Source organism: Pristis pectinata, chromosome 12, assembly GCF_009764475.1.
Source record: "Pristis pectinata isolate sPriPec2 chromosome 12, sPriPec2.1.pri, whole genome shotgun sequence".
Lineage (NCBI taxonomy): Eukaryota > Metazoa > Chordata > Chondrichthyes > Rhinopristiformes > Pristidae > Pristis > Pristis pectinata.
The window spans coordinates 27,227,531-27,253,499 of record NC_067416.1 but is presented as its reverse complement, the minus strand read 5'-3'; the positions used below and the strand labels follow the sequence as shown (position 1 = coordinate 27,253,499).

Below are 25,969 nucleotides of genomic sequence, written 5' to 3'. Positions count from 1 at the left end.
AGACGACACCCAATACAAAGTGAAGCATCTGAAGTGGTACTTCACAGGATTACCCACCCAAGGGGATATTTGGACCACAACCCAAAGTAATATTGAAGGGTGTCTACAAATATCAGAGGGGAAAATGTTTAGGGAAAGAATTCAAGAAGCAGGAGTCTTGGCAGCTGAAGATACATCCAAAGGTCATCAAGCTGGAGAATGGTAGAGATAAAAAGGTAGAGTAATGGAAGACCTTAGCTTTAAAATCACAAGTGAAAGTTTACCTCTTCATTCTTATTTATAGGATATTTTTTAAACTATTCCCAGCACACATTCAGGTAACCCAAAATTTTCCATTACTCAGTCACTGTACACCAAAAAATTCCAAAGCTCAAAAATATTCATCAAAACACTGTTCACACAAGGATTCCAACTCCCCCTGCAACCCCCCCCCCCAAAAAAAAATACTCTATAAAGTTTATAAAAAGGAAGTTTGATACCACTTCATTCTGGGAATATGCTGCAGTACCTAGAAAAGCCACTGGCTTTGTACAAGGGCCAAGTGTCTTACAACAGCAGTGCAATATGGGAGTCTAATTACTTTTGGATGCTGTTCTACTTATGCAAAAAAGGAATGAACAGAAGTCAGCAATTCCTTGCTAACACCACTTTATAACAAATATAAACCGTCTGCAAAAGATTAGGAGAAGTATTCATTGCCTCATCCAGCACCTCAAATCCTAATGGAAAAAAAAGTGGTCGCATTTATAAGATCTGATTAAATTTGGGGCCGGGTTAGGAAATTGTTACACTGTTTTCTAAATTTACACCAAACTTTTGTGCGAGGTAATGGAGCAGCTAGATAAAAGAGTAGAAGATTGTTTAATGATAACTTTTTCCTTCATGTATTTGACAACTAACCTGGCAGTTTCTTTGTAAACTTTCCAGACTCAAGTTGTGGGGTTAAAAAAAATCCTTGTGTAAGCAGCATTTTGATGGATCTTTCAGAGCTTCAAAATTTTTGGTGCACAGTCACAGAGTAATGGAAACTTCTGGACTACTTAAATGTACGTGTTCTAAGAATATTTTGCATGTTCTCCCTTTGACTATGTGGGCTTGTCCTTGGTACTCCCATTTCCTCTGAAATCCCCAAGACATGACTAATTAGCTACTGTAAATTGCCCCTGGTGTAGGTGACTGGTGAGGGAAATAGGTGGGGGGGGGGTGGAGGGAGAAATGGGATTAATGGGCTAAAAGGGCTGCTAATTCACAAGGAAATATGAAAATATTCAAATCAATGCATCTGCTCAAAGCACCTGTCATGTTCTGATTCCCCAGTGTTGGGAAAACTCACCAAATTTCTGCTCTGCTGTCAGACTCAAAATGAATTCAGCAGTATAGCACTAGGGAAATCACCAACATACTCGGGAAGTTTAGGACTACTACATTCACACAAGAATCCTGAAACTTACCAGTACTTTACCTGAGAATCACTGGTATTTTAATGTGTAACTATCTGCAAGATCCAGCAAAGTACCTGACTGATTCTTAATGGCATTACTCAGAGATAAAAGAAAGATTGATATCCATCAGTTTAAGAGAATATCAGGATCTTGCTGTTCAGACAATCTTTCAAGATCTGGGTACACAGAAGAGCTGAGTGATTTTGAAATCACCAAAAATGCATCCATGCAGAAAGTGTGATCCAAAGGCTTTTCAGCAGTTCTACCAGCCAGTCTCTTCCCCACCATCCTTTTGTACATTCAAGGCACTAATGTCAGCTGGTTCCATCTACATTCTACCTTAACACAATCAGTAGCCTATTAGATGTGTTTGCTAGTTTAATGCAGTCTACCAGATGGCACTTTAAATTGGGAAAAAGAAATGCTCACAAGGGCAAAACAGAGGCCTGATAACCAGTAACACCAGCTTTGCTCCCTCTGTTGTTCTTTAAAATAATGTATACTAACCTATATCCAAATACTCCAGAAATAATGTCAACAATTATGATATGCTCACAGCTGGTACTGCCCAAAACACACACAGATTCAATGGAAAAATTGGCTAGTTAAAGCCAAAAAGGCTTGAGCTACAATTTAAAAAAAAATGCCTGCTACTCTTGCAAAACACACTCCTAATTCAAACCAAAGGTTGTGCACATCAGAAATTCCCACGGTTTCAAATTGTTGATATGAAAACATAAAGAACGCCATTAAGAAAGTCTTTGCTCAGGACAAAGTATTTATGCTTAACCTTTGGATTTCAATACACCCTGCTACAGCAGTTTCTTATCTACTGCTACACTGGGAAATTAGTCCTCCAATGCCCAATAACTAATGTTCCAAATTCCCCTACAATGTTCCAACGGAGAGCTGTGTGCAAAATGATATCATCCCATTCTCTCCCAGGCACAGAAATTAACAAGGCATGGGTGCTTTGCACTTGGAAATCCTTCATTGACATGGAATGACTGGAAATAGTCTTTATTGTATTCTACTCTGGCGCAGGGGTGGAGGGAGACATTGGATAGAGAGCATTATGCAATGAAGTTTCTAGGCAGCAAAATTATTTTAAGTGCACTTGAGAATTTTCGGGAGATAACATTCTCAAGTCAAGGGAACTGCTTATACTAGATTTAACGACAAGTAACATCTGAATTAATCTATCAAAGATAAAGGGAGGGAACCCCCAGATAACAGTGAACTCAACACAAGTAATTCTATATTAGATTCAAGGGAAAAAGGAAATCACAAGTCTAAATTTAATGACAAAACACCAGATATTATTGCAATAGGAAAAGGCAGAGCTATGAAATACCTATTTTGCACAGGTCTTTAGGGAAAAAGGGATGAAGAAAAATGTACCAGAGAAAGAGGAAAATAAAAGCAAAGGAATTAAGTAGATTAGGCAGTTTAAAAAACTTGAAGACTGAAACCAGAGTTTGGAAACTTATCACAATTAGAAGAGAAAGATATTGTTGACCTGCTGGTTCTCAATCCTCTAAATCACTTGATTCACAAGCTGTCCTCTTGCACTGGGGTTTAAAAAAAAATGCCCATTTACTATTTAAGGCAAACTTGGAAATATAAGAATTATCACCCTAATATCAACTGTGGGAAAGTTATTAGAAACTGTTATTAGAAACAAAATGACAACATTTAAACTTCATCCAATGGGGAAGTTCACACAGTTTGAAGAGGGGAGGAAGTCAGTGCCAGAGGAAATTGAGTTGCAATTTTCTCCAGTTCAAACAAAAGGCAAAAAGGTATCCTGCATATATGGGATTGCAAGAGCATACAGAGTTTATTAATTCATTGGCAAAAGGGTTGAAGCAATGAAAGTCTTCAAAACAGTACAGGATACAAGATAAATTTAATGTCATATGCACAAGTACATGTATGCACAGGTGTAATGAAAAACTTACTTGCAGTACCATTACAAGCACATTTTTTAGAGACAACATTCACAAGAAAAACAAACAAAATTATACAAGAAAGGATACAATTAAAACAAAAGTCCATTTGTAGTGCAAAGTGGTCACAGTGTTCCTGCAGATACAAATGGAAATAGGCACGATCTGATCATACTGTCATCACAGGGCTATAGTTCAAAGGTTGTGACGAAAGCTGGGAACCAAATACACTAGAGTAGTTGGCATTTTGTAAGGATAGGTATAGAAGAAAAGGAGGCAGACTCACTCCATTAATAAGGATAAGAACAGCACATTGGCAAGAAATGACCTTGGCTCAAAAGATCAAGATGTTGAACCAGTTTGGGTGGCGATAAGAAATAGCACTGGAAATAAAGAAATGGGGCTTTGCACGCAAGGTGCTACAATAATTATGGGTGACTAATCTTCATGCAAATGGAGCAAATCAAATTAGCAATAAGTACACTCGTGGATGACCTGCTAGAGTGCACCCAGACAAATAGGTTTTAAAAATCAATCAGCAAACAAGCTATTTCAGATCTGGTCAAGTGAAGTAAGACAGAGGGAGGACTTAAAACAAAATCACTGGAAAAAAAAGGTACGAGTGAATTAATGCCTCTAAAGGCTAGCAAGTTCCTTGCATCTAGTAGCTTGCATTCTATGCTGCAGATATTCTGAAAAGGTTCCAGTGGATTGAAAAACTATAAATGCAACAGCCCAATTTAAGAAAGTAGGAAGACAAAAGTGGAAAATTATAGGATAGCAGCCTTACGTCTCACTGGAAAAGTTGTAGATTCCTTTGAGGAAGTAGACAAATATAAAATCATAATACTATCAGGCAGAATCATGATACTTTTATGAAAGGGAAATCATGCTTAACAAATTCATTAGAGTTCTTTGAAAACATAAACAGTGCCGATGAAAGAGGAGCCAGTAGATGTAGTTTGTTTGGATTTCCAGAGACATTCAATAAAGTGCTACATAAAAAGGTTACTGCAAAAAAAAGGCTCAACATGCTGTGGGTAATATACAAGCATGTATGGAGGACTGGCCAACCAAAACAGAATAAAAATGATTATTTTCATTTTGGCAAGTTGTAGCCGCACGCAACACGCTACTAAAGGAACACATGGAGGCAGAGAGTGCTGAACTCAAAAACCCTTTACTGATTCAAAATCGCGCGCTTAAATCTCCCATCCCCTGGGCCCCTGCGATCCGCGGGGTGGACGTGATGTCCGACTGCCCCTGGAGGCTCCGCCCCAAGCAGGTACAAACGCACTACCGCGTGTCTGCCCGCAGCTCCTGATGGTGGTTCGAGTCCCGCATGTGCGGGCCGCCACACCACACCCCCCAGAAACATCCATCGGGGGAGTGCAGCCCCCAGTCTGTGTGGCATGCCTGGGTGGCCGGCTTTGCCGGTGCAGTGCGGGTACCTGCACTGGTTGCTCAGTGTCCAAGTGCACCGGTTTGAGGCGGTCCACTGTAAAAGTCTCTTCCCGGCCACCCACCTCCACAACACACGTGGATCCGTTGTGCTGGATCACCTTGAAGGGTCTCTCGTACAGCTGCTGTAGAGGTGACTTGTGCATGCCTCTGCGAATAAGAACATACTCACAGACTTGGAGGTCTTTAGGGGTGAAGGATGGCATGGGACCATGCCTGGAGGTCAGGACCGGTGCCAGGGTCCCTACCTTGTCCCGCAGCCTCGTTAGCACCGCTGCTGGAGTTTCTTCCAAACCTCGGGCCTCTGGTACAAACTCGCCCGGGACCGTCAGGGGGGTGCCGTAGACCAATTCTGCCAAGGAGGTGCCCAGGTCCTCCTTGGGGGCTGTGCAGATGCTCAGTAGGATCCAGGGAAGCTCATCTTCCAGTTGGGGCCCGAGGTGCGTCATCAAGGCCAACTTGAGATGCCGGTGGAATCGCTCTACCAAACCGTTGGACTGGGGACAATATGCTGTGGTGTGATGCAGCTGGGTGCCCAGGAGCTGCGCCAGTGCTGTCCACAAACCAGACGTGAACTGCGCCCCTCTGTCAGAGGTGACGTCCATTGGGAGGCTGAACTTGGCGATCCAGTTTGCAATGAGCATCCTGGTGCAGGACTCAGTGGACGTGTCTGCGAGCAGTACGGCTTCCGGCCATCTGGTGAACCTGTCTACCATGGTAAAGATATACCTGGCACCCCGGGAGGCTGGCAGGGGGCCGACGATGTCCACGTGGATGTGTTGGAACCTCCTGTGCGTAGGCTGGAACTGCTGGAGGGGAGCCTTCACGTGCCGCTGGACTTTGGCGGTCTGGCAGTGTACGCAGGTCCTGGCCCAGTGTCCGACCTGCATGCGCAAACCGTGCCAGACGAGTCTGTCCGCCACCAGCTTGATGGACACCCGAGTGGATCGAACACCCGGCGCCTCCATGCTGGTGGTACCACAGGACGGGGTTTGCTGGTAGATATGTCGCACAGGAGTCTATCTGCTGCCAGGCCGATGGGGACGTCCTCCAACCGGAGTCCCGAAACGACAGTGCGGTGCTGGGATCTCGGTGTCCGACCGTTGTGCTTCCACCAGTGCTGCATAGTCTGTTCCCAAGGACTATATGCCCGCTGAGTGGAGGCAGGGGCAAGACAGTGTGTTGGCGACGACGTTGTTCTTCCCCGCAATGTGGCGGTGTCTGTGGGGAACTCTGAAATAAAGGACAGGTGCCTCTGCTGCCGAGCCGACCATGGGTCTGATACCTTGGCCAGTGCGAAGGTGAGGGGCTTGTGGTCCGTATACACAGTGAACTCCCTTCCCTTGAGGAAGTACTGGAAATGCCAGGTAGAGCGCTAGCAACATTGTCGAAAGTACTGTACTTCACTGCTGGTGGCTGTAGGTGCCGGCTGAAGAAAGCGAGTGGTCGCCACTGGCCCTTGACAAGCTGCTCCAAGACTCCACCGACTGCCGTGTCGGAAGCGTCGACTGTGAGTGCCGTGAGTACATCGACTCTGGGGTGCACTAGGAGGGCTGCCTTTGCCAGCGCCTCCTTAGCCTGCTTGAATACCTCCGTGGACTCCATGTCCTATGCCACCTCTTTGGCCTTATTGGCCATCAGGCTGAACAAGGGTCTCATGCTGCGTGCCGCCGCTGGCACAAATTGATGATAAAAGTTGACTATCCCTACGAACTCCTGCAGGCCCTTGACCGTGCTGGGCTTGGGAAACTGGCAGATGGCCTGGACCTTGTCCGGTAGGGGGACTGCGCCATGTCGGTTGACTCTGTGGCCCAAGGAGTTGATTTCCGTCAGCCCGAACTGGCACTTCGCCAGATTGCCAGTCCGTGGTCACTCAGGTGTTGGCAGAGCTGGCGCAAATATGCCACATGCTCTTGGTGCGAACTACTGGCCACCAGTATATCGTCCAAGTAAATGAAAACGAAATCCAGGTCGCGTCCCACCGATTCCATGAGCTTTTGGAAAGTTTGGGCTGCATTCTTGAGACCGAAAGGCATCTTCAGGAACTCGAACAAGCCGAACTGGGTGATTAGGGCTGCCTTGGGCACGTTGTCGGGGTGCACTGGGATCTGATGGTATCCCCTGACGAGGTCAATTTTTGAAAAGATGGTTGCTCCATGCAGGTTCGCCGTGAAGTCCTGGATGTGGGGTACCGGGTATCTGTCGGCGGTTGTGGCGTCGTTGAGCCTCCTGTGGTCTCCGCAGGGCCTCCATCCTCCTGCGGACTGGGGCACCATGTGCAGAGGGGATGCCCACGGGCTGTCTGAGTGGCGTATGATTCTCATCTCTTCCGTCTTACGGAACTCCTCCTTGACGAGGTGGAGCTTGTCGGGTGGGAGCCTGTGAGCTTGGGCATGCAGCGGCGGTCCTTGTGTGGGGATGTGGTGCTGCATGCTGTGCTTGGGGTCGGCCATGGAGAACTGCGGGGTGACTACAGAGGGGAATTCCACCAACACCCTGGCAAATTCGTTACCCGAGAGGGTCACGGAATCCAGGTGGAGGGCCGGTAGCTTGGCTTCTCCGAGCTGGAAAGTCTGCAACGTCTCGGTGTGGACCAAACGCTGGCCTGTTAGGTCAACCAGGAGGCAGTTGGCTCGTAGGAAATCTGCCCCTAGTAGTGGCTGTGACACCGCTGCCAACGTGACAGTCCAAGTGAAATGGCTGGACTCGAAACGCAGTGAGATAGTTTGCAGACCGTACGTTCGAATACTGGTGCCATTTGCAGCGGTGAGTTCGGGGCCTGGGACCGCGTTACAAGTGTCTATGTTTGAGGGGGGGAAGTACGCTGACTTTGGCCCCGGTGTCTACCAGGAAGCGCCGCCCAGAGTGTCGGTCCCAGAGGTAGAGGAGGCTGTCTCGGTGGCCAGCTGTCGTAACCATTAGCGACGGCTGGCCCTGGCGTTTCCCAGAAAAGCACATGGTGGATGGCAGTGGCGCGTGCCTGAACCCCATCTTTGGTGATAGGAACACCATTGTTCCGAACTTTCGTCTTTTCCCCCCATGGGTCTCGACGACTTCAATTGCAGGGCCTGGGCTTTGGGACGTGCGCTCATGGCTAGGCCAATGGAGGCTGCTCCACTTTGCTTACTCTGCCAAAGGACATCTGCTTTAGCTGCGACCCTGTGTGGGTCGCTGAAATCCTCACTCGTGAGGAGGCGGCGAATGTCCTCTGGCATTTGCTCGAGGAACAACTGTTCAAATGAGAGGCATGTCTTACGGCCGTCCATAAGCGCCAGCATATCATTCATGAGCTTAGATGGCGTGCGGTCGCCCAGACCGTCCATGTGTAGGAGCCGCGCGGCCCGTTCACGGCGGGAGAGTCCTAAGGTACGGATCAGGAGCGCCTTAAGCTTAGTGTACCTGTCCTCCGTTGGTGGCTGGCGTAGGAAGTCGATGATCCGGCCTGCCGTGTCCTGGTCGAGCACGCTGACCACGTTGTAGTACTGCATGGCGTTGGCTGTAATGTCTCTGATATTGAACTGGACCTCATCCTGCTTGAACCAAACGTGGGGCTGATTGGTCCTTAAAGTCAGGAGCTTCAGAGAGACCGTGCTGTGCGAGTTGCTTGAACTCATGGCTGGTCGCTGAGTCGCCAGCTCCAGATGCCATCTGGAACGTTAGGATCACCAATGTAGCCGCACACAACGCGCTACTGAAGGAAAACACGGAGGCAGAGAGTGCTGAACTCAAAAACCCTTTACTGATTCAAAATCACGCACTTAAATCTCCCATACCCTGGGCCCCTGCGACCCACGGGACGGACGTGATATCTGACTGTCCCCAGAGGGTCCGCCCCAAGCGGGTAGTTCCAAACGCGCTACCACTTGTCTGCCCGTGGCTCCTGATGGCGGTTCGAGTCCCACGTGTGTGGGCTGCCAAGAAGTTGTAATTAGTGGGATGTGCCTCAGCTATTACAATCTATATTTATGACTTGTAAGAAAAGAACTGGATCTGCTGACAATACAGAGATAGGTAAGAAAGCAAGTTGTGAGGAGGATGTAATGAATCGAAAAAAAGGAATTAAATGCAAGTTAAGAGAATGAGCAAAAATTTAGGAGATAACATGGAATAAAGTGCAGAATATTTATTTTGAGAAAGAAACACAAGAATGTTGCCGTACAGAGAAACCAGAGTGTCCTAATATAAGAAAGATCACATCAACAGACGTTGCAGGTAGAGTACAGTTAGGAAGGCGAATGGAGTATTGCCCTTTTTATAACAAATATACTAAGTAAGGAATTCTTGCTACCACTGTAGTTAGCAGTGGCAGGACCACACCTAGGCAATTATATATAGTTTTTCTCTCTTCATTTAATGGAGGATATACTTGCTTTGGAGGCAGTCTAGGCCAATTTCTGGATGGGCTTCTTGGGAAATGGTGAACTTGCTACACTCATTGGATTTTAAAAGAATGAGGTGGTGGTCACTCAAGATTCAGAATGGGGCTTGACCAAGTAGTTTCTGAAAGGATGCATCCCCTTGTGTGGGAATCTAGATCCAGGGAAAAGTTTCAGACTTAAGGTCTGTCCACTTAAGACAGAGGAAAAGAAATGTGTTCTCCAAGAGTTATGTATTTTTTCAGTAACTGGTGGACAGTGGGGAAGGGTCAAGGGCTAAGGGTACCAGGCAGAAATGTAGAGCTGAAGCCTTGATTTTTTTTTTGAATGGTAGAGCAGGGTCAAGCAGCAACACAGCCAACTCCCATTTCTTAAATAGCCAAAAGATTTGAATGAGCAGTTCAGGCTAATACTAGACAACATGTCATTTGACTTGAGTAAATACTCATATTTCATAGGAAACAAAAGTAAAGGCAACTCAAAATAGAAGGAAAAACAACTTGCTCCTTAAATCAGTTACTTTTTTCCACACATTAAAACAGGTCATTTTCTCCAAATTGGAGTGCAGTTAAATTCTCTTCAAAGCACAGCAGTAAATTAGTTCAGATGTGCATAAAAGCAAAAACATTTTAAACATGACAAATGGTGAATTTCATGAACTTCTGAAGTCTGCATTTAAAATGCAGTACATCTGAAAGCCATAGCCTAAAAAATTGGAATTGGACAGAATAAACTATAAACCTTTTCATGTTTTAAAACTGTTATGATCAAAATTAAAACCAACAAACCTTCAATTCCCCCCCCCCCCAATAACTTATCTTTACTTAATGCTGGAGAACTCACGAGTTACACTTCACTCAATCTTCCTTCTACCATCTCACAATTTGTATACCTCCTATGCAACATATCTGCAGAGAGGAGGAAAGCTGGGAACACAAACATGCAAATGATGAAATTTAAAACCCATTTGTTAAATAATTTACTCATAATAATAGAGATATCCCAAATATAGAAGCAACATTACAGCTGTAGCCAACTGGATATTATAACTGACAGTGATACAGCAGACACTCAAAATGAGGAAAGTAAATGGCTCCACCCCTCACCCTACCCAATCCAACCCATAATGAAACTGTACATCAGCCCTGAAGGTGTAAGAAAGCCTGCCCACCAAAGGGACCCCTCGTTCCCTGAAACAATGTAAATGCACCCTACTGTGGTTCCTTTAGGACTACCTTCCTTCTTATTGGAAGGGGCAGTACAGTTGTTCTTAGTGTGAAAAGATTCAGGCCTGATGTTTACATTTCAGCAGTAAACATAAAAACTAGAAAATTCCAATGGCCATCATAAATCAGGATACATTGAAATATTTCAATAACCAATTCACCCATTTATTATTGAAGTATTGAAATGTCTTACCCAAGTGACATTTAGCTAATCAAATAAGCAATGGGAAATGATTTTATTTTGGTGTAGTATTGATCATTTCTGTGCTCAGTGCAAGTGCAACACATGTAAAAAAAAAATCCACATGCCTAAAGTTTCCAAATCAATTTGCTGCATGTTGATTCTCCATTGGAGCACAGATTATTTAGCCAAGCCCTGCTTAGCAATAACAAGGTGCATCAGCAGAGCACTAAAACAATCTAATCACTTAAGGAAATTTGGTCAGACAACTCACATCTCTGAGAAAGAGTTGGGTATTAAAATGGAGAGAGGCAGGGTTTTGAAGAGGGAATTGCAGATTTCTGGACCTGAAGGCACAGCCAGCATGACCCAAGAACTAAAACAGGGATGCACCAGAAACCAAATCTGAAGCACACATCTTAGAATTGGAGAAACAGATTACAGAAATAGAAACTCACTTGGAAAGAAGTTTGAAATTTTAAAGTAAATCCTGCTGAACTGGTGGGCATCATGGACAAGACAGCATCAGGATGAAAGGCAAACAGAACTCTAGAAGTCCAACTACAAATTACAGCATATTTAGAAGTTTATGACTGTTTACTTATGCTTAAATATGATTATCTGTATTCTCAACCTTGTTCCATAGTGCACATTAAACTGCAAAATTAATGCTGCACACACTACCACGTAACAAGATACTGGGCAAGCAACAAAATAGGTTGCATGGAAATCCTAAACTGCAGTGATGCAACGTTGTGTTGAACACAAGAAACTGAAGTGAACCATTTGGACCCTTGTGCCTGCTTGGCCATTCAATAAAATCATGATTAATCTTTTACCACTTTCTTGCACTAATCCCACGGCCCCTGATATCAAAAAGTCTTTTGATCTCCATCTTTTATACTTTCAGCGACTGGGCCAGCGCAGCCCTCCTGGGCAGAGGATTCAAAGGATTCACTAACCTCTGGATGAAGGGGATTCCTTCTCCTCATCTGTCCTCGAAGTCCTTAGTTTGGGGTTGTGGTTCTAGCCAGACACCTGAGCCAGGAATAAACATCATCCTTGCATCTACACTGTCAAGCCCGACATCATTTTCTAAATAAACCAGACTACAGCAAGCAAATAAATACTTGTTTCGTAATTTTTCTTACCTGTTATCAGAAGTATTAATTGCTTGCTACAGTACAATTCAAAGGATGTCAGCAGAGTCTGATACTTTACCCAAGCTGACATGACTTGCAAACTTCAACAGCAAGCATTGGCAGTGCGTTAAACTGAAGTGGACAACAATGCATCATTCAATAACAACAGGAAATGCTGCACTCACTAGGTCTGGCAGTATCTGCAGAAAGAAAAACATTTAAATGTTTCAGATCAAAGACTCTTCTTCAGAACTGGGAAAGGGAGTGAAAGAAGCTTGCAAAGGGAGGGTGAAGGAGGGATGGATAGAACAAGTCCATAGTTGCTGAGGTGATTCCACATTTATGGTGCCACCTGGTTGGTAGATTAAATGAGATAGAGAGAATACCAAGGAAGGGACACACTAAAGCTGTGAAATGCAGGTCAGTAGTTGCTGAGACCTCATCAGCTCTGTCATGCCTCAGGTTTCTCTCCCTCCCAACCTATTCCGATTGATCTACAGGGCATTTCCAGAACTCCCCTTTTGGTTTCAGATCCCAGCAACAGTTTGGACCTGCATTTCACAGCTTTCACATGTCCCTCCATTTGCTATTTCCTCCAACTTCCCTCATCAACCAACCAGATGGCTGCACAATGGAATCAGCTGAGCAACTGTGGCCTCACCCCATCAGAATTATTTCCTTTGTTTTATCCATCCCTCCTGCACACTCAATCAAAAACTAATCAGTTTCTCTTTTCCAATTCTGAAGGGTCTTCAACAAGAAATGTTAACCGTTTTGCATTCCACAGATGCTGTCTGACCTGCCCAGTGTTTCCAGCATTTTGTTTCTATTTCAGATTTCTAGCGTCAGCAGTTTTGTTTTGACTTTCAAAGCATCAATTTCTTCTCTTTTCTTGCAATGGAATAGGGAATTTGATATCAACACTTATGAAAGTTTCATGCAAACATTTAAGAATGCATAAGCTAGTATTACACATTTTAATTTCAGGCTTATTTTACGTGGAGGTTTTCATTATTTTTGAGAGAAACATTCAATTTTAGAAGTCAAACATTGCAGGCATTCTGGTGACAGATGACAAAGTTAGAAAAAATTAGACAACAACCCCATGCTTTAAAACTGGCATCTACTTTTCTGAAAGACCATGTAAAGGATCCCTGAAGAGACAGACAAGGTGGCACACTGGATACTTGCCAGGGCACAAAATGTAAAAGAGTAGGGAGATTATGGTACAACTTGGTAAAACGTTGGTTAGGCCATGCCTGGAGTACTGAACAGATCTGATTGCCACACTTTCAGAAGGACGTGATTGCACTGTAGAGAGTGCGGAGAGGATTCACAAGGATGTTGCTTGGGATGGAGCATTTCAGTTGAGGGGAAAAAGCTGCCTAGACAAGGCTTAGTTTCCTTGCAGAAGGGGTCGAGAAGAACCTGATAGGAGGTATATATAAAACAGGGTAGATTGTACAGAACATTTTCCTATAGCAAAGCTGTCTAAAAGGAAAGGGCACAGATTTGGACTAAGTGGGGATCCAAGGAAGAACAATTTCGACCCAGGTGGTTGCAATCTGGAATGTACTGCCCGGTGGAGGCAGAGATTCTCACAACATTTAACTATCTAGCTGAGCACTTGAATTGCCAAGGCAGAGAAGGCTATGGACCAAGTGCTGGAAAATGGGATGACTAAAGATAGGTACTTAGGGTGGTATGGATATAGTGGGCCAAAGGACTTAGTTATGTGACATAGAAACACAATTTGGAATTTGTCTCCCGTGAACTTACTTTAAATTTGTGCTTGCCACAGTACTAGCTCCTATAAACAGGCTCTCGCTCAGAAATCAAGAGCATAATAACCGGAATACTAAGTCTCAGGGCAACTATCTAACCTTGCATTAATGAGGAAGAAGTCTGATGCTTGCCCACCATTCAATTCCATGAAACCAAATTTCAAACAAAACTTCACAGAATACTCAAGGACCGCATTGTAAATATATTCCAAGATTTTAGACAAGTTGCACCTCGGGTTGTATTAGGAACATAATTAGGGTTGAATTTTATTCAATAACTGAGCTCCAAGTGACAAAAATAAAAAAACAAGTCCTACATGGAAAACTGATTTTTGAACACCATTAAAACTCCATGTCAGCCATGCAGAATTTACCTTTTAAGAATGCTACACATAGGTTTTAAAGTCCTATTATAAACTACTAACCATTCCTATGTGATTGCAAATTGCGCTGGTCATTGGCAAGACAGTAGTGACAAAGGAATGATAGAAAGTTGGATGAGAAAAAAAGGTCTCATAAATCCACAAAAAGAAAATCCTGAGCCTGTTAAGAAATGATTGATGAAACCTGTGATAATCAGCATTTGTTCTTATTATCCAATTTAGTTGCACTTTAAAGACAAAGATCAACTTTAAATAGCTGAAAATCAGATTTTGGTAAACACTCAAAACTCCAATATGAACAACTTAAAACTGCAAGACCTAAACATGCCATGAAGTTTACAGTACTCAAGGGAGGCCATCATTCAGTCTGTTATTTGCTTTGCCAAATTAATTCAAAAATGAATTCATCTAACTTCATTCACTGTACACCCAAATATCACCAGGTACTCTCAAAAAGAAAAAGGCCATGGAAATTAAGGGGCCAGTACGTGCCTCCAACAAGCATCAGCGAGAATAAATTTCTCCTTCTCTCTGCTAATTTTAAAGCTGAAGATTCATCACCAGAAGTTTTCCTTCGTTAAGACTCTCCATCTACTAAACCCCTTTGAGCTCCTGTGGAAATGACTGAATCTAGTTTTTTCTTGCAGCTACAATTTTCATTCCCATTCATCATGTTAAGAGATCCATGTTGTAAAGCCTTTATCCCATTCAAAATTGTGCACAGTATTAGAACAGCAGCTCAACTGAAGTTGAGTACAAATTTATTATCACTTCTCCACCCACAAAATTTTATAATATGCCTCAAAGTACCTTATGGAATAGCTGATACCAAATCAACAAACCCCACTAAAATTAAGTCAACTAAAGATATGGTGAAAGGGTCCAGTAAATGCATCTGCTCCTTATCAACAGGCAAATAGATTCCAAATATAGACAGGTAATTATAGAACAGAAAAAGATCTGAATGAGTTGTTTACAAAAGCACATTGAAGACAAGGCCATTTAGAAGCTTTATGTCAGATAGGCCAACCTTCATGAAATCTTGCCTGCCAGTTATCTATCAAGCTGCAGGATGTCACAAAGATGAAAAAAATTACTGAATTAGTGCAATGCATCCAGATGGTATATGTATTATTTACAGGTTCAGAATTAATTGTCAATAACACGAGTCATAGTTTCAAAATAAAACTGACTTAACAAATGATGCAAAGAAGATTTTCTTTAAAGAAAAACACAATATGGAGTAGAGCTCTTTTCATTATTAACTGACACCAGCGATAAAAACATTCCCCTCTCTCCACACTCCACCTCCAGGAGCCTAGTGAATTAGGAAAAGCTTTTTCCTATATAAGAGCACCAAGAAAGTTGACATGTTGTTAAATTTCAATAGATGAATTATCTTGTACTGCATGAGTATCTTGAAGTTAAGGCACTGATCAGATGCTTTCAATGCAACATAATCAAAACCTATTTAAAAGGATTATTCTAATTATAGACAGAGCATTTTTAAAGGCTATTCAAAGCTGCATCCGTTACATATCATTGAATGGTCATTGCAAAGAACAAAATGCAAGAATGCATTCAGAATTATTTTCAGCTGAAGTAATTTAAAGGCCATCAAATATTTAATTGCCAGGTTTAGTTTGAGATTTGAGACCACTAAATGCTGTGCCATTTCAGATTCATGACACTTAACCCCATCTCAAACCCAAAAGCAAGTAGAAATTCTGGCTACTGCAGAGAAATTCACGTACAAGAATCCTCATATTGCACAGGCATTTGTCAAAATATTAACAGAAAACTTGAGACAAAAATCAGCAATTTTAATCACAAATGAGAAAACAAGACTTCATTCTCACTGATGCTTAACATGGTTTACTGCATTAGACACTAAAATTATGGTGATAATATGCAACACATTAAGAACATGCAGTAACAATAAAAGGAGTTTAATTACAGCAAACCTTTTGGACAACATTACTGCACCACAGTTTAAATTCATGAAAGACTGTATTAAAAGCACAAGTAACAGCCCAAAATTATGTTAACACGTCAGAAAATCATATCACAACTTCATGCAATGTGCAAGTACACGTAGCTCCACAAATATATTCTGTAAAAAGTTCAAGTTTGCTTTGACTTCCAATTCTATGCAAAATACGATGGCCCATATCAAGGTGACCCATGACCACTAATCATATCACTCTCCCCGCCAGTATCAGGAACATGAAATTTTAAATAAACTTGTCCTGAAGAATGCACACTGGCCATCAGCAGCAACAAATTAAGACTGTATGAAGTGTCCTATCAAGAGAGAGTTAATATTACAAAAGCAACTGAAAACTTGGACAAAGTGATTGGATAAGGTAATTAATAGGTCAAGAAATTAAGAGCAGGAATGGATAGTCTTCACAAATCATTGTACAGCAAAACAAAGTTATCATCAGCCTGGGGAATAAAAAGCACATACAAAAACCCCAAAATGGCTGGCTAGTTATATGTATAAGCAAAGACTTCTGAACAGAATTTTTAAAAGGTGAGAAGCAAAAAGGAAGTGAACATAGCATATAGCCAACAGAAGCGATCACAGCAAAAGCCTTTTTACTTTGATAGGTGCTGGTGGACAGTTGAAAATTTAACAGGATCTCTGAAAGACACCTTATAACAGATGAAAAATGGACTCAATATGGCAAGGATATTAGATGACTACTTTGCATCACTCTTCTGTGGCAATTACTCAACCACCTACTATGTTCTTCATTGTAGATGATTAACTCTTTTGATAATTGCAGTTTGAATTTTAGACAGAAATAAAAACAAGATTAAAAGTTAAGCTGCTGTCTAGAAAACCACCATCCAAACTGGAAAGGTAGGACATGTTTTGCAAATCCTTGGCAAAACCTTTAACAGCTCACAGGATCCAAGATTATTCTCCTTGGGAGGATGATCAAAACAAGGGAAACAAGTCAGATTCAGGAAGTTGAAAGGTCCCATTGGTTGGGCATTTGGCATTAACCAAATGTGAAAGGATCAAAAGATTCTCTATCCAATTGATCATAAAGATCAAGTGCTAGATGCACAAAAACACTATGAAGCTGAACAAACTTATCCATTATCTAACCACCTAATGAGCAATCATACAACAGTACAGTGGTATTACAAACAGTAGAACAGTAATCCCCAAATCCTTATGCAACAATTTTAAGTGGAAACCTTTTTTCATCACTAAATGCTCAGCCAGGGAAGAAAACGTACAAAATAATTACATCTTTTGGCACTTATTTCAGGTTGCTCCACAAGTTTCACGTTCTAATCAACTAGGAGTCTGCCAGTTTTATATCGTCAGAAGAACTGTAACCTCCATAATCTACATTCATTTTTCAACTCCTGATAATGGGACATTTTCTTTCTTGATTCTGTCACCAACAGGAAGTCACATCCACTGGCTATGTACATTTGAATTAATAGATGAAAATTCATGGGTAGTGGATTTGCAATTTTCTGATATAGCCGATGACCAAAACTCTAGTCATCTAGATCATTTGTATTTTCCATCTCTATCCAATCACTAAATAAAAATAACCATGAAATTAAATATTAAAAATTAAAGGCAGTTTTACCTCCCCTATCAAGAACAAGGTGGAGATAGCTGAGAGCTTCAAGTTCCTTGGTGTAAATATCACCAATTTATCCTGGTCCAGCGACGTGAACGCTATGCCCAAGAAAGCACACCAGCAACTGTAGTTCCTCAGAAAGCTAAGGAAATTTGACATGTCCCTGATGATCCTCAAATATTTTTTTAAAAAAAACAGATGCACCACAGCTTGCAATGGCAATTGTTCTGCCCAAGACTGCAAAAAATTGCAGAGAATTGTGAATTCAGCCCAGTCCATCATGAAAACCAGCCCCCCCTCCATTGATGTTATCTACAATTCCTGCTGCCTCACAAAATCAGACAACATAATGGAGGCCCTTCCCACCCTGATCACTCCCTCTTCTCCCAGTCCCATTGGGCAGAAGATACAAAAGCTTGAAAACACATACCACAGGGCTTAAGGACAGCTTCTGTCCTACTTCTATAAGACTCTTGAATGCACCTCTCGTACAATAAAGACGAACTCTTGATCTCTCAATCTACCTCGTCATGGCCCTGGCACCTTATTTCCTACCTGCACTGTACTTTCCCTGCAATGGTAACACTATATTCTGCATTTTTATTTTCCCCTTTGAACTACCTCGATGTACTTTTGTATGGAATAATCTGTCCGGATGGCATGTACACAAAAGATTTCTACTGCATCTCAGCACGTGACAATGATAAACCAATTATCAACCACATTGAAACAAAGTTTCTTAGCCAGATGCATCCCATCACTCAGGAGTCCTGGTGCACCAAAAACTCAGTGCTTGGTCCACAAACTGCTCACCTACACTAAGAGCAGGACTGGCACCATAAGGAAGGGACAGCCAGGCCTGCACCTTGATGACTGATGAACAACTTCATTAACCCAGCCACCTTCTGACCAGAAATGAAGTAAATACCAGCAGTTACAGTAGGCAGGTGAGGTGTTTCAGCCCAATGGGTAACAAGGCAGAACCTTTTGCAATTAGTAGAAATTTAAATGGATTATGAATTGGCTGCATTCCAATCAGGTGGAAGTCATTAAAGGCTGCGGATCTGTTTAGGAGACCAATTACCAAGGAATTCAAGGATCAATGCTATTTTAAAATAACTGTTCCAACTTCATTTTTATTTTAAAAAGTAGAAGGATGCCATTTGGCCCACCAAGTCTATGCTGGTTCTCATAGCAATCCTAGTCATCCTCTTATTTTCTCTTTAACCCAGTCCCTCTCATGTCCACCCTGATTCTCCTACACCACGAGATAATTCACAGTAACAAATTACCTACCAACTAGCATGTCTTTGGGATGTGGGAAGAAATTAGAACAACCCAGGTGAACCCATGCAGATGCAGGGAGAACAAAACTCTACACAGTCATACTGGAGATCAGAAATGAAACCAGGTTGCAGGAGCTGCAAGGCAGCAGTGCACCACCTGCTGCACTACCATGCCACCCTATAGCCTAGGTATAGACTATGTAAAAATTGAGAGGAGAGTTGCCCAAATGATTTCTATCTTAAGCAAACTTATTCATGCACATGCATGCAAAACATGGATCCATTCAGTTTAAAGATATACAAGCACACAAAACACCTAAATGAGGATTGGTGTATTTCAAAGACTGGATAAGACCAGTTTCTCAAGAAGGACAAGCCTAGCATTCCAGCTACCCACCCACAAATTCTGCATAAAAAGACCGAGCGAATAAGCACTCAGTGGCTGGCATGTATTTACTCACTGATAAATATACAAAAAGCTATGTGTGTCCCATCAGGAACTGATGCAATGTCTTAACAGGATAGACAAAATAATTGGGAGAATAATAAAAATGCCTCCTGGACTAGCTCTCTTTATTTGAGGAGGAAAATGTTTACTGATTTCAGCCAACTACTGATCACGGTACTTAATCTGACTTTTGGTCCCACCATCCCAGGAAGTTACACGGCTGCTAGCAGGAAAGTGGTATCTAATCACAGTGCTTCACACGATTCTATGGGCCAGGCTTCAAAGATCTAAAAAGTCTTTTGCTGGCATTTTATTATGTAATGAATGTACCTGATGCTCATATCCAGAAATATACCATTGTACAAATCTCTCCATATTGTCGAGTTTCAGAGCTGATTTAGTTGATATACAGGGAACAATTCCAGTGGAATCAGCTATCTTGCTTCTGAAATATTTTTAATCATATACATGCAATAAAATTCAAGAAGCCAGCTTTACCACTCACCTGCTTTGGCTCAGTTAGGTTTCATATTGCGAAAGAAGAGATCGGATCTCAGGTGTCAGGTGATCAGCTGCTTTGGCAGCTTCTGTAATCGCCCTGCGGTACACTCCTTTCTTCTTTCTGTTAAACCTCAACTTAAAATACTCCAAAAATGGGGAGACCTTTGACACAGAAAGCAGCGATGTGGTAGGTGATCCAAACCAAGACACTCTGGCTTCCTGCCACACTGGAGTCCCATTTTCTTTCTTGTTAACACTAATGCCAAGAATGCGCGCAGGCCACCAAGGAAAGCCGTGAATTTTCCCCCATACAATATCTCCAACAGATATAGTCCTGCCTTCGGTTGTTACACATTTTGTGACAGTTTTGGTATGAAGTCTCACAGTTAAGGGTGGCACAGTCTTTTCTTCTTTGGAAGAAGATGACACAGATGCATCATCTCCAGGTGCAAAATCACATATTTCTGGTGAAGTTATTTCTGAACTAGAAGATTTTGATTCATCTAGACTATCATTACTACAGACTGATAGACTTGATGAATCTGCTCTTTTTTTCCTATAACTTAAATATACAGTCAAATCATCTTGATCCTTGCTTCGACGACTCCTTTTGTACCTCCATTGGTCCTCCTCTCCAGAACTCCCTGATGTCTCCACTGAACTCTTTCCTGTGGATTCTTCAGAATGAAGTGTACCACTATCTGACCTCCTTGTAGGTTGCACTTCACTATTTATATTATCTACAAGCTCAGCCTTATAAATTGCAACACTGTCCCCGTTACTGAGCCGATGAGGTTTTAATCGAATTCTAGGTGGTGGGATGTCTGCCATGGAATGCAAAGGCCTAGTTAGTTTTAGCTTTGGAATGGTTCCAGATGGACTAGAAAATGACTTTTCTGGAAGAACCTCCATCTCATTACAATGTGTGTTCTTGTCCTGGTCCACACTTTCATTTTGCATTAACCGTTTAGGACAAAATGGCTCAACTGAGCCATGCACCCGTGATGGAATTTTCACAACCTTCCCTTTCCCTTGAGGAGTGCTGTATGATATTTTAATCACTGGGCTTCGATGCACCATCTCACTGGAAAATTTATCATCTTTCTTTTCCTTTTTTATTTTCCTATTTTCACAGCACATTACCTCAGGTTTCCTCTTTTCATTTTCTTCCACACTAGTCTTTTTCTCATTCTTATTGCTGTGTTTATCTTTGTCATCATCCTCCTCCTCCCGATTTAGTGTGTTTTTGCATTTCTCACACAGTACCTGCCTAGGTCGCAATCTAATGGTGCTCATTATAAGCTTACCAGGATCACGATTCCTTGACAGACGTCTTTTTGTGCGTTTGATTGTCCGAGGTGGTGGCTGGGGAACCCACTGATTGTACGTCTGTCTCAATACCAAAGGTTGTGGCAGAGGTACACCTTCACAATAAGGTGGAAAACAAGGCACAGTTTTTGGTAATGGCTGAAGAGGTGAAACTTGTTCTCTGTTTGACATCTTGGGATGCTGCAAGTTGCAGAGCTGAGACTCAGTCTGACAGATTGACTGTTCTTTCCCATCAAGGACTTCACTGGTGCACGATTCTACAGGAAACTGGTTTGGTAGCAAACCATACAAACCAGACCTGGTGAACACAAGTATTCAAGAAACAAAGAGTTAATAGTTACACTGACAGAATAAAAAGCAAACGTACACTTTGTGTAATTCATTACTAGCACAGCTGTAAGAAAATGCCCATATTAAATGGTTGAAATTTTAAATAGTATCTAATTATAAAGGTTTGTGCTAGTTATAATTAGAATGCCAGATTCTGTGGAATCTTGTCACTGAAAATGGCTCTGCAGTCTTGATTCCCTAAATTCACATTAATGGTTCAATTTTTATTTTCAGTTGGAGAGAGATTAAAACAAAGCAGAACTAGAAAACATATGCAGTGCAGAAATTTGAATTAAAAGATATGATGGCACATTTAATTATTTTACATATTACTTATCACATGATTAGATACTTCTATTTCTAAATTAAACATAGCCAATCAGTATATTCATAGAGCAGACTACGAGCGAATTTTCTTTTAAATTAGAAAAAAAAATACAATGCTTTCTTAAACTTCCCTACAATACAATGAGGAAGCTGAAAGTGACCAAGCAACACTTGCGAGTATATTATTTCAAAGTCCTGTCTGTGATAGTTAACAATTAAAGAATTTTACACCATTTCATTGGCATATACAATTTGCATTGCAATGCAAAGATCATTTCTTGTAGTTTAATGGTCCCAAGCAATATCAAATGCAAATTGCACAGGTGATTGCCTAGAAATGAACCAAGTCAATGCAAGTAGCTGCAAAAATCCTATCAATTTAACAGTTTTGGTTATTCTGAGGCAAGAAGATGGTTCTTATGTGACTTCTGGAGCAAGAGGATGGTTCTTATGTGACTTCTGAATAAGCTTCTCACCTGTGGAGGTGGGGTGAGGTGGGTGAAGGGCACGAGACAGTCACGCCACAGATCACTTATGGGCAGCAGAGTATCTTCACAATGATCTCCACTAACAAATCAAGGAACTGAAACTTGTTTATTTTAATGCCTAACAATTTTCCTGTTGCCACATTAGTCAACATCAGCCCTGCACAAATTGATATAGAACCTAGGGGTTGTATTTCATTTTAATGGCATAGACTCACCAGGGAAAAGGGTTGCAACTGCACTGCACCTGCTCCACAGCAATGGAAGCTCTAGATTTGGATTTTATTTTGCCCTCATTTTCTCTGTTTTAGAAAGGAGTGCCTCAGAAAGGACAACAAGAGGCCTGACGCAAAACAACCATCTTCACCAGTGTGAAGCAGAATGCAATGGAGGTAATTACTACCCCCATCACACAACCCTGAAAACTTCAAAAATGGTAGAGCAAGTACATATTGTGCCTCATGACATGCAAAACTAAAAGTCCCCTTCAAGTACAAGCACCAAATCAAACCAGTTTGATAGTGAAGAACCATTTGTACTGTGCAAGGGAACTGAAGTACTTCAGACAATACGTTCTACCCTCAATTTTTATGAAGTATACTGAAAGCACCAACAGTAACAATCTAAATCCTTGTTCAGTTGAGCCAGTACTTTTGTTTGCAGCTTCTGAAAGAATGTATTGGGTGTAAAACGATAAGCCAAAAAAAACCTCATTCAATTAACAGACTTTAAAGAGCAATAGGATGTTAACACCTCTGAAGAGCATCTAATCAGGCATAGCTATCCATGATCCAGTTGGAACAGATAGCATTCAGCCAATGAGAACAAAATTCCAATCATGGTTTTGTTACAAAAGAAAATACATGCTTAGAATATTTATCTTATGACTTCCAACGTGATTTTTGGTTTGGGCATTCCTGACAGTCCAATTAAAGGACAACATAAAATTTGAATTCAGGGATCTCTTCCATCAAGTGAAAGAGCCACCAATTATGCATGCATTTTTATTAGAGATAACAGGGTCAAAATTCAGTGCATGGCAACTCAGACAGTTTCTGTAATTTGCAGTATATCAACTGTTTAAAGAAATCTGCTGCTTTGAATTGAAGATATGACATGATTTAATAGAAAAACAAGTTTAGTGTTCAGTGCCCTAAACTGGCAAACAGGCACGAATATACCAAGGATCATTTTGAAATTTAAAAAAAGGTGATGGTGCAAAAAGTACATTTCTTCAGCTTTTTTTTTCCCCCAAGATTGTTCTTGATTAGATGACATCTAAAATATGGGATTCAATCAGAGTGCCAACAACATGATGCCCATACAGAATGGTAACATTGAACAGTTGCAGCTATTATGAACTAGGTCACTCAAAGAATTAATTCCTCAAATTTTGTAAAGCAGAGTCATCGCAGATCGTGTTTGATCCAACGCCAATTACCCATCTCCCTTGTGCTGAAAGGCCTAGTGCTTGCTGTAGAGCGTGGGTGGCTTCAAACTCGAGTTGTTTTACATCTAAATAAAATGTGTGCATTGACGGGAGAGGGAGGGGTGGGAGCTGGGGGGTGGGGAGGGCAGAGGACTTACTTCTTGGCCATGTCTATCAGGATCCCGGTGAAGCTGCTGCCTCCGAAGTTGGTGGACACCACTAAGGTGCCGCTGACGACGTGTTCCACAGTGACGGAGAGCTGGGCGCCGGCTCGTAACCCCGCTGCGGCTCCGGGCTCCGGGCTGAGCGCCGCCATGTTGCTGGCGGGGCAATGCTGGGGTGCGGGGGGGAGGGGGGAGGGGGGGGTGATTGGGGGGAGGGGCGGGGTGAGGGGGGGGCAGGGTGACGCAGCGGGGAGCGAGCGTCGCTCCGTGCCCGCGCCTAGCCCTCCAACTGTCAATCAAATGGAGGCTCGCTCAGTCACACGGCCCGGAGCGGAGCGCGGGTGCCCGACGCATGCGTCCCATCGCCTGGTCCCGGGGCTCGGAGACAGACAGCTGCGTGCACTCACGCACACGGTCACCAGTGCAGCGTGAACCACAGGCTGGACAAGATTCGCATGAGAGGGGGGAAAAGAAAAGCACCGTTCTTCCCTACAAGAGAAACCAGGAAAAAGCACATGTTACAACACAATTCACTGTTCATTGCATATGACAATCATACGCAAGAAAATCCCACTACTCTGACATATACAATTGAGATGAGATTAAACACAACTGATCTCCTTCCTTGCGTTCTCATTTCCAATTTGCAGCATTAAATATAATCTCATCCATGCAGAATTGTTTAGAAAGTATTAGGGAGGCGCTTAATTAGGATTCAACCGTGTTCTTTGTTTTCAATATATGGAAATTAAATGCACTGGCCTGAGCAGCTGCCTATATTTGACCATGTTGCTCTCTCTCAATCCTGAATTACAAATAATATTCCAAGATTCTCAAAAACAAGTCTCTCAAGGCGTCAACAAAAGTGTAGTTTATGCATTGGCTGCAGGCCTACTGAATACTATAAGGTTAAACAATTGTGCAGTCAACTATCAACGTAATTTTAAAGTATCCACGTAGATCCTTCCACTAAAAAAAATTGCAGTGAGTACAATCTTATCATATGTATCTTCCAATTCATTTTACATGATTAGGCTTAAAATAACTCAATGTTTAATTTGGACAATAGGCTAATACATCACCCCTGTTGGCCTACGAAGCACGTAAACCAAGTCATTTCAATTAACAAGAAACTTTAAACTGTTCGTTGTAAGATTCTGATATATTTATCTTCAGCAAACCAGGGGAAATAAAATAGATTTTACTTTGAAACTACGCATCAGAACACAGTTTAAAGCATCTTCCTATTTAAAAAGAGCAATAAATAATACCTGAGAATGCACCGACTGAATACTACACGTAGACGGTTTCCTGAAGGTACACCATTTGAAGTCTTTAAAGCTTCCAGAACCAAACGCCCCACAGTGGCCTAATGAGCACGATGATTAATAAAGCAATGTAAAGGATGGATTGCGGAAGCGCTAGACAGCGTCCTCTTGCGGTTCGATTACGTGTCCCCCCAATATTGTCAATCACAATACCACGGGAATGTTGCTTACATTACAAGCGACGTCCGTTTACCATTGCTGTCGTGCTGTTTTCACATTTCGTTACTAACACGAATATTCTTAAACTTGCGAACATTCCAAAAAGAGTAAAAGCAAAATTCCATTTCCCTCCATAGATGCTGCCTGACCCGCTGAATTCCTCCAGCGCCTTTTGTGTTGCTTCAGAGTAAAAGCAAAACCAGAATGAAACTCCTGCCCTTAAACCATAGCACCATAGAATAATACAGCACAATACAGGCCCTTCGGCCCACCATGTTGTGCCGACCTTTAAACCACACCTAAGACTATCTAACCCCTTCCTCCCACATATCCCCCTATTTTAAATTCCTCCATATGCTTATCTAACAATCTCTTGCACTTGACCAATGTATCTGCCTCCACCACTACCCCAGGCAGCATATTCCACACCCCAACCACTCTCTGGGTGAAAAACCTCCCTCTGATATCTCCCTTGAACTTCCCACCCATTACTTTAAAGCCATGCCCTCTTGTATTAAACCTTCAGACTTTTCTTTCCCACCCTGAACCTCGAAAGAACTTGTCCTTGGACTCTCCTTACAACCGTCCCAATGGATCACCCTTGCTATCTCTACCACATTCACCA

The 25,969-nt window shown here is 42.3% G+C and overlaps 1 protein-coding gene across 5 annotated transcripts in view; it reads right to left on the bottom strand.

Moving 5' to 3' along the window:
- pwwp2b (PWWP domain containing 2B) overlaps positions 1-25,197 on the bottom strand; it is a 177,017-nt gene extending 151,820 nt beyond the window's left edge. For all 5 annotated transcript variants that reach the window (XM_052027800.1, XM_052027798.1, XM_052027799.1 and 2 more), the window contains exons 1-3: positions 25,129-25,197; positions 23,852-24,346; positions 19,798-21,420 (exon numbers count right to left, since the gene is read on the bottom strand). In XM_052027800.1, coding sequence (XP_051883760.1) covers positions 19,812-21,420; positions 23,852-24,009 — 1,767 coding nt within the window. In that variant the 5' untranslated portion in view covers positions 24,010-24,346; positions 25,129-25,197 and the 3' untranslated portion in view covers positions 19,798-19,811. The remainder of the gene's footprint in view (positions 1-19,797; positions 21,421-23,851; positions 24,347-25,128) is intronic.
- Between the last annotated feature and the right edge of the window lie 772 nt (positions 25,198-25,969).